Genomic DNA, 15,210 nt, shown 5'->3' with positions numbered 1-15,210 from the left:
AGGAAGGACTCCCTGGAGAAGAGCCTAATGCTGGGAGTGATCGAGGGCAAAAGAAGAAGGGGACGACAGAGAATGAGGTGGCTGGATGGATTCACTGAAGCAGTAGGTGCAAACTTAAATGGACTCCGGGGAATGGTAGAGGACAGGAAGGCCTGGAGGATCATTGTCCATGGGGTCACAATGGGTCGGACACAACTTTGCACCTAACAACAACAACGACAACTCTACCCTAAGGAAAAGTTTTGTTCATCACAACCTCCCAAGTTCATCCGGCAAGTTTCACCGGATAACTTGGGAAACATGCATAGCTTTGAGGGGGACGGAGGGGGAATTTCTGTTAAATAATAGAGTTTTTTAAGTGAATTTATCTCTGCATCAAAAAGATATCTGCACAGCTGGAAACCAGATTTATTTCCTTCATTTAGACCAGGGGTAGTCAAACTGCGGCCCTCCAGATGTCCATGGACTACAATTCCCAGGAGCCCTTGTCAGCATTCGCCAGCGAATGCTGGCAAGGGCTCCTGGGAATTGTAGTCCATGGACATCTGGAGGGCCGCAGTTTGACTACCCCTGATTTAGACCCTGCCTTTTGCTCAAGTTTATATTCTTCTCCTCTCCACCATATTTTTTCATTGTATTAATATACTAATACAATGAAAGACAAAGCAGCCCAATTCACTTGTACCTTTAGGGCGGTCAATCATCTATAGAATTATTCTGATCTAAGCCCATCGATTTCAATGGCTTTAGACCAGAGTAACTGCCTTAAGATTACACTGCAAGACTCATAGTGGGTTAAGGTTTCTCTCTGAAAACTAGCAAGCAGGCTGTTTGACAGGTTTGGAGTTTCAGTGAGCTAATCCTATCATGGAACATTTTACAGGTTCCTGAGACCACCAGTTACCTGCTCTAGGGACTATGCAGTAAACAGGGCTTGTCGGACAGCTGCGCTGATATTACTTCAACCCTGGCCATCTCTCAGTTGTTTGGCCGCCGCAAGCAACGTGATCTGGGCAGAAATCGTAACGCTATTAGCGCATTCATTAGAGCATAGATAGGCAGGAGAGAGAGAGAGAGAAAGAGAGAGAGAACCTTGAAAATTCGGCTTTTGGTAGATAACCTGGAGGCAGGCCAGGTTCCGCTCAACCAAAGGTTGAAAACGCTGGCATTTTTTAGAGATGAGTTTTGACCCCATTAGGCCGAGATAGAAAGGTGTGTGAGGCCAGCCCTAGAAAACCAAGCTGGCCACTTGCCCTAAGAGAAAAGGGAGATGCTGGGAAGAATCAGGAGGATAGCGTCACAATGTTTTGGGAAAACAAATCCTTCCTTACCACAGCAACCGAGCATCAATGCCTACCCGCAGCCAGAATGCGCTCTTCTATGGGGATACGGATAGCTTATACATCCCAATTTTCTTTCTGCACACCCACTGCTAATAAACTGCAGGTTTATTCGCTGGCAGGGGCTCCTGGGAATTGTAGTCCATGGACATCTGGAGGGCTGCAGTTCGACTACCCCTGGGCTAGACAGACAACATCATCATTCTTCATGAAAGTCTTATAATATTACGGCTAAAGCTCCATGTGATCCGATGACAAACCAGAAGTTATGACGGGGAGATTTCAGAAGATCCCTTACATACAGAGACACTGCCCATGTAAACAAGGTTTTACAGAAACCACACACCATGTTGTTGTTTTTTCACTGCCCCATATACGATGCTATTCGGGCTGAAGCTCTAGATTTAGAGAGCTCTAGATTTAGAGAGCCAGTTTGGTGTAGTGGTTAGGAGTGCTGACTTCTAATCTGGCATGCCAGGTTCAATTCTGCGCTCCCCCACATGCAACCAGCTGGGTGACCTTGGGCTCGCCACGGCACTGATAAAACTGCTCTGACCGGGCAGTGATATCAGCGCTCTCTCAGCCTCACCCACCCCACAGGGTGTCTGTTGTGGGGAGAGGAATGGGAAGGCGACTGTAAGCCGCTTTGAGCCTCCTTCGGGTAGGGAAAAGCGGCATATAAGAACCAACTCTTCTTCTTCTTCTTCTTTACTCTTAGTTAAATATGGTTAAATATATTAGCCTCTTGTGGTGCAGAGTGGTAAGGCAGCCGCCTGAAAGCTTTGCTCATGAGGCTGGGAGTTCAATCCCAGCAGCCGGCTCAAGGTTGACTCAGCCTTCCATCCTTCCGAGGTCGGTAAAATGAGTCCCCAGCTTGCTGGGGGGGTAAACGGCAATGACTGGGGAAGGCACTGGCAAACCACCCCGTATTGTGTCTGCCATGAAAACGCTAGAGGGCGTCACCCCAAGGGTCAGACATGACTCGGTGCTTGCACAGGGGATACCTTTACCTTTACCTAAATATAGTGGCTGCTCTGATAACTACAAGGTACAGTTCCTTCTCTCCAACCAGGATCCAGATACAACTGATGACGTGGCTACGTTCTTACAAATGGCAATTAAGCTGCATGAACTTAAGAACTGATTGATTGTATTCTGATTTGGAGCTTTAAATTTAGAGCCTTGATGGGATTCACAGGGATTCATAACTAAGGAGGACGTCGCTTAGCAACAAGCAAACAGAAGTGATTCCTCCTCCAAGAACTTTCTCGAGAAAGTTCGGGCAACGTCCAAAAGGAACAAAGTTGAGTTTGCCCAGAAAAACTGCTACTTCCAGCTTTCTATAAATCTGATATAAACTGGCAGAATTAAAAAAAAAAGAAATGATGTTATGAAACAAGGCTTCAAGGCTTCAATTTGGGCTGATCCTGCGTTGAGCAGGGGGTTGGACTAGATGGCCTCTATGGCCCCTTCCAACTCTATGATTCTATGATTCAATGGGCTTCTTGGGAGGCTGCTGGGCTTCAAGAAGTATGAACTTTTGACCAATCTCCCTGCATCTTCTAATCTACAGTCCCTTTGCGGCATTCCTCGAACCAAACTCAAAAGATTTATTTATAACTTTAAAAATAATGATGAAAAACGACCCAGAAAGGCTGGGTAATTAGAATTTTTAAAAAATTTAATAAAACCCATGGCTCTTAAGGTAAATTTCTATTCCTCTTAAATGACGTTAAAAGTCTAATGAAATCTTTACTGGATACAAAAAACAGCCAGGCGTCTACATAACGTCGAGGAGATGAAATGGATAGCCCCTGATCCAATACGCCTTTTCCAAGAAATAAGTTTTGATGGAAAGGCTTCAGCAAGGGCGACAGAAGTAAGTTGAATCCTGAACTTAATTATATTCTTACGTTTCATTACCTCCCCTGATACTATTTGCCTTCTCGGAGATCGGTTAGCTTCAAGACGATTACTGGTTCCAAGGCAATTTTTCATGACCCTGTGGATGCAGCCGAACAGGGAAACTTTCTAGCTTGGATGAGTGACGCTTGGCCACGGCGTTTCCAAACCTCCGGCCAAAACCCTGTCAATAATTTCGTAATCCACATGTAAACAGCAAATAAGACAGCTCTCGCCATAAAGAGGCCTGATTTCTCCCGTGGAAAGGCTGACATGAGAAACATTGTGTTCCTAGTCCGGGAGACGGAGGAGATGAATCCCCTGGCGTGTAGAAAACCTGCAAGCAGGAAGTGAGGGGAGATATTTTCCCTCAAATATTCAGCGGTAGGAACCGCAAATCCATCTGGTCTTGGAAACAGGCCAAATCTTCATGATTTCTTGGGGGGGGGGGCAGATAGGATCTGTTTTAAATATGTTTAGTATACTGTCACTTAGAGATCTATAATTAGCTCAGACTCCAGTCTTGCTTTGCTCCCACAGCTTTGCAATTTTAGCCACCGTTTACCATACTGGCAGGGGGGAAAATTAAATCTGAATAATTATTAGGCTGTATTGGCGTCACCCCAAGGGTCAGACATGACTCGGTGCTTGCACAGGGGATATCTTTACCTCTTTCTTATTCATTCATTCATTCATTCATTCATTCATTCATTCATTCATTCATTCATTCATTCATTCATTACCCACCACTCCCTGACGGCTCATGGCGGTTTACATAGGTCTGAATAAAACCCCATTAAAACTCCAGGCATAAAATGACAATCATAAATCAAAACCAGAAGGAAGACGATACGGCAAAAAAACAAAACCCTCGCTATTCTCAGTCCCCCCAAAAGAACATGTCATAGAGGGGTGGGAGGGAGGAGGGTGCAGATGTCGCTTGCAAACCGTCACTCATGCCGCTGTCCTGGAAGGGGCGCCCTACGGATCTCCCTGGCCATACTGACCTTAACCATAGACCTAGTGGAAGAGCTCCGTTTTACAGGCCCTGCGGATCTCACTTTTAGGTTGGAGGAAATAATTCAAAGGAGCTTTCCTCCGCCAAGTGGCTCTTCCGTTGGATGAAGGACCGCTTAAAATCAGGGAAGGACTGTAAGCTTAGCTTAGGGCAGTGGTATGATACAGCCCGTCCTTTATCATTTTTACAGAGCTTATCATGGTATTAGGCACCGGATCAAGGCCTCTCCTTCTAGTCTGCACCTCCTCCAATTTTTTACAACCATCCGTCTAGCCTGTTTGACTTTGGCTGTCAAAATGGTGCTCCAGAGTTGACAGTGAGCAGCTGGGATTTCACTGAAAGCTTTAAAAAAAAAAAAGTTCATTCTGACTCCAATTGCATTTTTGGTCGGGGCACCATTCAACCGCCCCACCTATCTTTCAGCCTGTCTTCATGCCTAAAGACCAGTAGACGTTTGGAGGAAAGGTAGAAGTAAAGCTGAGTAAGGAAGATAGAACAAAAGCCTAGCTGGATACAGCAAAGGGTTGCAGACGACGTTGCTAAGACTGCATTGTTTTTACTCAGATTGTAATGGTATGTTTGTGCCAGGATGTAAACCGCCCTGAGCTTCCTGGAAGGGAAGTATAAAAATGTCTAAAAGAAGTATTAAAATGTTGAAATAAATAAATTAAAAGACGCTTGCTCCTGGGAGGAAAGCTATGGCAAATCTAGACAGCAGCCTAAAAAGCAGAGACATCACCCTGCCCCCAAAAGTGCATCTAGTCATGGCTATGGTATTCCCAGTTGCAATGTATGGCTGCGAAAGTTGGACCATAAGGATGGCCAAGCGTCAAAGAATTGAGGCTTTTGAACTCTGGTGCTGGAGAAGACTCTTGCGAGTCCCTTGGACTGCAAGGTGAACAAACCGGTCAGTCCTAGAGGAGATCAGCCCTGCCTGCTCCTTAGAAGGCCAGATCCTGAAGATGAAACTCAAATACTTTGGCCACTTCATGAAAAGGAAGGACTCCCTGGAGAAAAGCCTAATGCTGGGAGCGATTGAGGGCAAAAGAAGAAGGGGACGACAGAGAATGAGGTGGCTGGATGGAGTCACTGAAGCAGTAGGTGCAAACTTAAATGGACTCCGGGGAATGGTAGAGGACAGGAAGGACTGGAGGATCATTGTCCACGGGGTCGCGATGGGTAGGACACGACTTCACAACTAACAACAACAACAAAATAAATAAATGTCTTAAAACATACAGAATGGGCTCCATGATGTAGGCATGAGTGTTAGCAACCCTTCCCTCAAGCTGGGTGGCATAATGCTTTAACTGAACTCTATAATGTTACGAACTCTGCTTTGCATAGGTGAACAGACACAAAAGCACACCTGAACAGAGGTAAAAAAGAATCATTATAGTGTTGGGAGGGACTATGTAGGCTTTCTAGTCCAACCTCCAGTTCAATACAGGATCAGCCTAAAGAACAAATACTTCTCATGGATGCTTTAGGCCTAGGGTGTCCAAACTGTGACTCTTCAGATGTCCATGGACTACAATTCCCATGAGCTCTTGCAAGCATGGTCAATTGGCAGGGACTCATGGGAATTTTAGTCCATGGACATCTGGAGAAGCACAGTTTGGACACCCCAGGCCTAAGGCATCCATGAAAAGTATTTGTTCAGCCATTGCTTAAAGACCACCAGTGAGGGGAGCCCACCACTTCCTTAGGCAGCCAATTCCACTGCTGGGCTGTTCTGACTGTGATTTTTTTTTCCTGATATCTAGCCGGCACTGCTCTATACAAAGTTTAAACCCATTACTGAGGTTCTGCTGCCAACAGGATCCGCTCCCTGCTCTCCTACAAGGAGAGCTATCATGTCCCCTTTCAACCGCCTCTTCTCCAGGTTGAACATTCCCAAGTCCTTCAGCCTTTCCTCATAGGACTTGGTCCCCAGGCCCCAGATCATCCTCATCACTTCTCTGCACCCTCTCCATTTTGTCCATGTCCTTTTTGAAACGAAGAAGGATGAAGGAAAGGAAGGTTTTGAAAGAAGAAAAGTTTATGTTACACTCATGGTTCTCAAATGGCACTATGAATCTCCTAAACATCAAGTAGTGAATGCACAAGTTTCTTCTAGATGTAGACTCTGACCATTCATTCATTCATTCATTCATTCACTCACTCACTCACTCACTCACTCACTCACTCACTCACTCACTCACTCACTCACTCATTCACTGGATTTCTAGGCCGTCCCTCTCCAAGAAGGTCTTGGGGTGGTTTACAACAAGAGGAATAATCTTGTACGATAAAACATTTAAAATCTTACAATTCTAGTAATATACTAGGATGACCGTACCTGTATAACAGCAACCAGGGATAGCAAACCAGATTCAAAACCAGTAATATTACCCCTTATACAGTCTACAAATATATATATATTTCTCAAATTCCCCCCACCCCCAAACATTTCTCGATAACTGTGTTTTTTAATCCAAGATTATTTTGGGGGGGGGGGGGATTTGCACCCAACCACCGCACATAAAAGCATTAAAATGTAGAGTCTTACTTCTCCGTGTCTTAAAGGAGTAATTGTTCCTCTCGACACCCCCATGCGAAATAGCGTTTCTGTAGCCTGTATACAAAAAAAATAAATAAAAATAAAACCTCGGAGCAGTCACATTTGGCAGATTCTCACCCTACCCTCCAAAAGAAACCCCAAAATCTATAAATCGCAGTATACTCAGCATTCTTACACATGTTTGCCAAGGAAGGAGTTCTGCAAAACTCAGCAGAAATTACTCATGAGTAAACACACTGGCTCCTGCCTGTAAATTGAGTAAATGTTACCAAGTTGTTGAATAAGGTTATTACCCAACACCACGTTCCGTTCTTACAAAGGAATCCGAAGGGCTGGTGGAAGGAAATTTCTGCACTTAACAGTCGATGCCGCAGATCAGGGGTAGTCAAACTGCGGCCCTCCAGATGTCCATGGACTACAATTCCCAGAAGCCCCTGCCAGCGAATGCTGGCAGGGGCTTCTGGGAATTGTAGTCCATGGACATCTGGAGGGCCGCAGTTTGACTACCCCTGCCGCAGATGAAAACAGGCAAATGGAAAGAAATTACAATTCCTGTTACACCCTGTCAAAAAACCCCGGATTGTTAAAAAAGAAAATGGAGCCCATTACACTAAAAGGGTTAAGGCTTTTAACATTTTTACAGCTATCTTATGCAGCGGGAGGCTCTGTCTTCTGTATCGCCTCGTGTATTAACAGGTTTCTGATAAAGCAAATCATAAACACAGACCTTCCCGACTACTGTCTCTGAAGCGAAAAAAGACACTGATTAACCCCTTTCTTCCCCTAAACACCACTAATACCATGGGACTGGTTCAGAACAAAATCAGAGATACAGGGACCCTCCAGGGAAGGGGAGTCCTTGCTGGTTTTCGTTTCTGATTTTCTTTTTAGGAAAGTTTCTGATTTAGCCAAGACCTAAGCAGTTACACAACACAAAGAGTCATTCTGCCATAAGAGAAGCATGCTAGATGCGTTCATTCTGAACCAGGAGTCGTCAAACTGCGGCCCTCCAGATGTCCATGGACTACAATTCCCATGAGCCCCTGCCAGCGAACGCCCCTGTTCCAAACCCTGGACAAGGGACAGGTGAATCAGGTCGATAACTTTTGAAAATGGCACCACGTTGGTGCTATGAGAACTATTTTCCTTTACAAAAAAAAGTCAGAGTAGGGTGCTGACGGGGAGGGGGGTCCATATATCCTCAATTTCACCCCACCCCCTTGGTGCCCCAGTAGGTCTGCGAACATTTGTAATCCCTTTGTCCTTTTAGCATTTGTTGCCAATGAAGGACAACTGCCTCCTCGTAATCTTCCATTTATTAGCTCGCATCCACCCACGGTTAGCCCATGCCACCGCAAGACCCTCTTGAAGATTAAAGGGGGGTGAGAATCTCATGCAACCTTTTGTGTGCCTTCAGAATCGAGTCCTTTCATCGGCTCTTTCCACCAACGTTTCAAGGATGTTTTGGCCAAAGAAAGTGTTCTGTCAATGCCGCTAAGCCCCCTTTGTTTCCATTGAGAGCTGGTGGGGTGTGTGACTTTCCTCCTTCTCCTACCGGTAAGAGATCTCTTTTAATAGACTTGTTTTCCGCACAGCTAAAACTAATTGCTCAAAGCTCCCTTAGTGAAAGGCGGCGATTCGCCCGCATTTGTGAATCCAGGACCAGACGTTTCTTGGTAGGATGGCCACTCCCATGGGTTGCCTGCTTCTAAACAGATTAGGATTATACTTACATCTTCCCATTCAGAGGAATTTGGGGCTCTGCTCACAAAGTCCCTACGCTGTTTTGTTTCCTTTCCAATCTACATAGAGGCCGCTGTCTATTTAAAGGGGTAATGTAATTAGGTATTTTTGAGAGGCGGTGCTGACATTAAAAAGAAGCCTGATAACGGAGGGGGAAGAATTTTTGGAAAGTTTAGCAGAAAGATCCCTTTAGCATAAAGGCCCTTAAAAAGAAAAGAAAAAGGAAAGACAATGGCATTTCAGAATATTAAAGGGCAGCATACACATTTTCAGATCATTAAAGGGCAGCATGCAAATTTTCAGAATATTAAAGGGCAGGGCATAAATTTTAATGCAAATAAAATAAAAAAATGTAAATATAATAAAAATAAACAAACAAACAACTGACGCGTTTCAAAAACCATTTACAGCTGAATGCAAATCTCTAGGCATAAATGCCAATTCTTCACACACAACTCGAACGAAAAAACAGAATACATTTCACTTTGGTATACCTTCCTAATATTTTAGTAGCAAACGTCTGCTGTGCAGATTAGAATTCTGCACCCGACCTTGATTTTGTGGAACCTTCCGTGTGTGCATACGTGTGTGAGCGTACGTGTGTGCGTGTTTTTAATCCACAACACTTTTCAATGTAAACCATCTTTATCAAACAGTCTGTGCAAGCGCTAAGAAAGGAAATGTGAAACAAGGCTCTTCCAACAATGGCTAGCTTGCTTCTAGGAGACAGTCTATTGTTATGGGATCCATTTAAGTCAAACATAACCTTGTCCGTACTTCAGAAGCATTACAGCTTTAAATACATTGTAATCAATAAAGGTAAAGGTCTCCCCTGTGCAAGCACCGGGTCATTTCTGACCCTTGGGGTGACGCCCTCCAGCGTTTTCATGGCAGACTCAAAACGGGGTGGTTTGCCAGTGCCTTCCCCAGTCATTACCCTTTACCCCCCCAGCAAGCAAGCTGGGTACTCATTTTACCGACCTCGGAAGGATGGAAGGCTGAGTCGACCTTGAGCCGGCTGCTGGGATCGAACTCCCAGCCTCATGGGCAGAGCTTTCAGACAGCATGTCTGCTGCCTTACCACTCTGCGCCTTTGTAATCACTACATACATACAAATCGTCGAGAAGTCCTAGCTGTTACACCTTCATTCCCAATCGAGATTTTGACTGACTACTACCATAAAAGGCGGCTGTCCAGGAGGGAAAAACAGGATGCTCCTGTTTCTGTCTCGATAACAATCTTGCGAACTGTGAACTGAACGTCTACTTTAACGGCACCTGAATTACACACAGTCTTACACCTAGGGACTTTGCCATTGCCCCACACACAGGACGTAGAGCTATAAACATCATCTTACCGATGCCGCAGCAAAAATACACACCCAAAACAACATTCTCCAAAAATGATGCAGTACAACTTGGGGTGGATCTGATACAACACTTGGAGGCTCAGCTTTGGCGATTGTACACACAACTGTGGAATATGGTGCTTCAGTGTGGCTCAACAAGCCCCCGTGTTCTGGCACACAAAGTCCAGCTAGCACCAAATCCAGCAGCAGGAACTACACTCTCTTCCTCTTGCAAGGTACACCTGTATCATACATAAGCATATCACACTTTGGGGACGTGGGTGGGGCAGATGGGTAGAAGATCCTCCATAGATAAAACAAACAACACAATAGGAGTTCAGGTGGAATTGCCAAGAGAGAACACATTAAATGTGTCTGCGTAAACCAGAGGTAGTCAAACTGCGGCCCTCCAGATGTCCATGGACTTCTGGAGGGCCGCAGTTTGACTACCCCTGGCATAAGCCATCGGCTACAGGTCTGTGAACGTTCTCAGGACTTGGATGGACAATCGCACAAATACTTGAGCTACTTTCTGTCCCTGAGGTTAGACAGTATTTCTCCATTCTGCCGTGCCTCTAAGGCAGGGGTAGTCAAACTGCGGCCCTCCAGATGTCCATGGACTACAATTCCCAGAAGCCCCTGCCAGCATTTGCTGGCAGGGGCTTCTGGGAATTGTGGTCCGTGGACATCTGGAGGGCCGCAGTTTGACTACCCCTGCTCTAAGGGAAAGTTGCTAAGCTTGGCCCCAGTTGCGGCGTCCCAGATGAGGTTCAACAGACTACTAAACAGACAGCTCATAACCGATTGAGGTCCTTTCTCAGCAGTCCTCCTTCTGTTACAAGGCTCCAGGCAGGAAGCAGCTGATGGGGCAGCAGTTCCCCAGCCTTCCTTAAGCTGATCCTGGTGCACCAGAGCAAAGTAGATCAGCTGCCACCTGCGTGCAGATAAAAGGTAAAGGTCAAGGTATCCCCTGTGCAAGCACCGGGTCATGTCTGACCCTTGGGGTGACGCCCTCTAGCGTTTTCATGGCAGACTCAATACGGGGTGGTTTGCCAGTGCCTTCCCCAGTCATTACCGTTTACCCCCCCAGCAAGCTGGGTACTCATTTTACCGACCTCAGAAGGATGGAAGGTTGAGTCAACCTTGAGCCGGCTGCTGGGATCGCACTCCCAGCCTCATGGGCAGAGCTTTCAGATTGCATGTCTGCTGCCTTACCACTCTGCGCCACAAGAGGCTCTTCCTGCGTGCAGAAGCATGTGCCAATTAAGTGAAGAATGGGAGTGTCACTCTATTCCATTTTCTACAGTTCTTGTCATATGAAGGGATTTGAAGATGAGGATGAAACACAAAGAAATCCTGCTTTATAAGAGCGTAACTTGGCCATCTTGGCCATGCAGACCAAAATGTGTGTGTGTGTGTGTGTGTGTGTGTACACCAGCCTTCTGTGACTTTTTGTACCATTAATAAACCACTGAAAATGTTTTTCAGGCTTCGAGAAACAGCAGAAGTGGCGCCATCATGCAGAATATAATTGGGAAGCAGAGCTGTAGACACACCCACCCAGGGCCCCGCCCCTTTCCACGCCTTCCCACCCCCGTCCAGGCCATTATTGACCATTTTGGGATAGGGAAAAATGGGCCGACATGACCATATATGGTCATATCACCCAATAAATGTTTAGCCAATTTTAATATGCGAACTAAATTACTTAATCCCCACTCATTCGGGAGTCAAGAAACCCCAGGGTTCCTCGAAAATCTGCTTGAGAAAGCCTGGTGTACCTACAGACGTACATGGTGGGAGGCGGGGAGGGGAGAACCCAGTCCGAAACAGACCCATAATATCTTCACTGACGTTAAAGGGACTTTTTATTTCACAGGAGGCAATTTCCTTGGGATCGCCATAAACAATGTGAACTTTTTAAAAAATTCAAAGCCATTTCTTTCGCAACTAAATAGGGCTTTGTCCTTTAACAGACTGAGCGTCTACTTAACCCAAATGGGTGTTGATTAGCCTATGGCAGGGATGAATGATTGGGCTCAAGGGAATGACCCCATGTAACAAGTGTACGGAATGTTATTCCAGGCAGTCAAATCAGTAAGCTCAAAATACAATGTTCTGTGAAAAACTGGCACAACAACAAAAAAGGAATTGCAGAGAATTTAAAACCTTTAAAAGAACCTGGATTTTCCACATTCAGTTAAAGATTGTTGGGGGGGGGGTTATCCTCAAATCCTAGCCAGAGACTGGTGTCCACACACAGTAAATGCTAAGAATTATCTGGGAATGACTGAATGTTAAACAGCCAATACTGTAACGTCCTTGTATAGCACTCTAGTGCAACCTCATCTGGAATACAATCTCTCAAAAAGAATATAGCTGAAAAAGAAGCTATATTAGAGCACCTTTCCTGTAAGGCTGTGGTTCTCAACATTTCTAATGCTGTGACCCTTTAATACAGTTCCTCCTCTTGGGGTGACCCCCAACCATAAAATTATGCAAGGGTTCTTTTATGGAAATTAAACCAAAACTGACCCATGGCGTCAAGATCCACTTTTCAAGATTGTCTATAAATTGTGTTTTTCCGGGGTTTCTCCGTTCAGTTCTGCCTCTTGTCCCACCATGCCGATCTCGCTCTTTTCCGCTGCTCCAGACAGTCAAATGCTCTATCTCGATCTACCCCGCAAGGCTGTTGTGTGGATGCCACCCCCCCCCCCGGCCAAGTTGCTTGCTCTGCCGCGCGCCCTGTGAAAGGGTCATTCGACCCCGAAAGGGATCCCAATCCCCAGGTTGAGAACCACTGCTGTAAGGAGAGGCTGAAGAGACTAGAACTTAATAGTTTAGAAAAAACACAAGGAGGGGTATATATCATAGATGTTTACACAATTATGCATGGTGAAAACAAGCGATTAGCCAGCACACTTTCCTCACTCTGTTATAAGGATACTAGAACTTGAGGTCACCGAATGAAGATGATGTGCAACAGGATCAAGATGGACAAAACTTAATATAACTTTACTCAGTGAATAGTTAAATCAGGCTGTCTCCACCAGGGTTTCTTGACAGCCTAGAAGGGTCTCCTGAATGGGGGATTGTTAATTGATATATATATAAATTAGTTTAACATATATTGGGTGATATGACCATCTATGGTCAGGTCAATCCATCACCACCACCATCACCCCCCAAATGGCCAATGATGAGCCTGGAAGTTGTGGGAAGGGGAGGGGCCCCAGGTGGGCGTGTCCAGAACTATGCTTCTCAACCATATTATGCATGATTGCACCACTTCCAGGGTTTTTCAAAGCCTGAAGAATTTTTCAGGGGTTTCTCGATGGTAAAAAAAGTGGAGAAAGGGTGGAAGGAAGGAAGGAAGGAAGGAAGGAAGGAAGGAAGGAAGGAAGGAAGGAAGGAAGGAAGGAAGGAAGGAAGGAAGGAAGGAAGGAAGGAAGGAAGGAAGGAAGGTTCATCAACCACAACTAGCTATGATGAACATACCAAATTTTCATCTTCAGAGGCAGTGAAGAAGAAGAAGAAGAAGAAGAAGAAGAAGAAGAAGAAGAAGAGGGGGAGTGCGAAATCAAACCCAGTTTGCCAGATTAGAAGTCCGCACTCCTAACCACTGCACCAAGCTGGGTGCTATCAGAGGAAGGCCTTGGTCTCTATGCCCTGCTTGTAGTTCTCCCCCTACCCCTACCCCCGAACTGGTTGGCTGAAGTTTGAAACAGGATTCTAGATTAGATGGAATACTCATCTGATCTAGCAGGATTCTTCTAACGTTCTTAAAGACTGACACACGTATTATAGCACAAGCTTTAACGGGCCCATCCCAGCAGAGGAACAGGAATATTGCAAACCCTACCCCACATACACACATTCACCCCACGTACACACGCCCCACCACCACCCCAGAAATGCGTATTACTTAATCACACACCAGATGCAGCCTGACAGCGGGTTGCCGTATCATCTTTCCTCGTGCCATTTTAATAGCATGCCAATTATTCTGCCCGATAGCATGCCAATTATTTTGCCCGTATCGGCTTTCTATCATGTGCGATGGGAGTCCGACCTAGAAAGTGGGCAGCGCTCCTGCCAACTCATGAAACCTTCTAGTTCGTATCTATCAAAAAGATTTCAACACCTCGCTTTCAAAGACATCAGGTGCAATTATGTGAGAACTTGATATCCCGTTTTTAAGGAAATGGGGCCCTGCGTGGGACGTGATTTGAAAAAGAAAGGGAAATCTTCGACTATACGACCAACATGTATGTTCAGATCAGACATTTTATTAAAAACTAGAGGAAAATGTTCAAATGGGACAGTTGGAAATGTTGTTTTAAAATGAGAGAAAAAATGATTTCCCCCCACTGAATACCACTTTTAGTCTAAACTCTCTTCTCAGCGTAGTTTAGTGCTTAAAGGGTGGTGGACTCTAATCTGGAGAACCAGGTTTGATTCCCCGCTCCTCCATATGCAGGCAACTGGGGAAGCTTGGGCCAGTCACAGTCCTATTAGAGCTGTTCTCGCAGAGCACTTCTGTCAGAGCTCTCTCAGCCCCACCTCCCTCACAGGGTGTCTGCTGTGGGAAAGGAAGGGAAGAGGATTGTAAGCCGCTTTAAGACACCTTCAGGTACTGAAAAACGTGATATAAAGACCAACTCTTATTCTTTTCTTCGTTAACAAGCCCTCGATCAGTTCTGCTGTTCTCTGTCCAAAAAATCCACCTAACTAATCCATCTAAGAATATATATGTCCTCTTCTCTTTTCTCCCAAGAGAAAATTAATTTAGAATTTTTACAATTTTTCCATTTCAGATGCCTTAAATTCCTCCTACATATATATTAAGTTGTGCATTTTTAATTGATGTAATTAGCCTTGAGCCTTCACGGAAGGGTAGAATATAAATATTATTAATATAATAAGAAACAAGCATGACAGAACTATTATTAACATGCCAGTCTTACAAAATGTATCCTAACGTGCAGTAATTTGCTGGAAGTAGCCACATGAGATTTCTGCACTTTTTTAAACTTTTTTTTTTTTTTTTACTTTACCGCCAAATGAGACCCTTCGGGGAAGACATTTCGCACAGACTGAGAGAGGTAAGTGGCTGTGTGTTATCTGAGAACCCTAAAGATATTTTGCTTGGTTATTTAAACGACATTGTAAATCATTCGGGCCTTGAGCTAGTGATGAATGTACTTATTGCTGCTTACTGTTGCATTCTTCCGGAAAACCCGACACCTTCCCCTCCTCTCAGACAGGAAGAGAAGGGCTAACGAATTGTTCATT

At 45.1% G+C, this 15,210-nt stretch overlaps 1 protein-coding gene across 2 annotated transcripts in view; it reads right to left on the bottom strand.

Moving 5' to 3' along the window:
- The window catches only part of TMEM135 (transmembrane protein 135), a 203,680-nt gene that overhangs the window by 113,130 nt on the left and 75,340 nt on the right, over nucleotides 1–15,210 (bottom strand). Inside the window, exon 5 of one of the 2 annotated variants that reach the window (XM_077341407.1) lies at nucleotides 6,812–6,877. The exons of the other annotated variant lie outside the window; for it this stretch is intronic. Within the exon in view, the coding sequence (XP_077197522.1) occupies nucleotides 6,812–6,877 (66 nt within the window). The remainder of the gene's footprint in view (nucleotides 1–6,811; nucleotides 6,878–15,210) is intronic. 2 annotated transcript variants of the gene reach the window in all.

The sequence above is a fragment of the Paroedura picta genome, chromosome 6 (genome assembly GCF_049243985.1).
Source record: "Paroedura picta isolate Pp20150507F chromosome 6, Ppicta_v3.0, whole genome shotgun sequence".
Taxonomy (NCBI): Eukaryota; Metazoa; Chordata; class Lepidosauria; order Squamata; family Gekkonidae; genus Paroedura; species Paroedura picta.
This window is presented reverse-complemented; position numbering and strand designations above follow the sequence as displayed.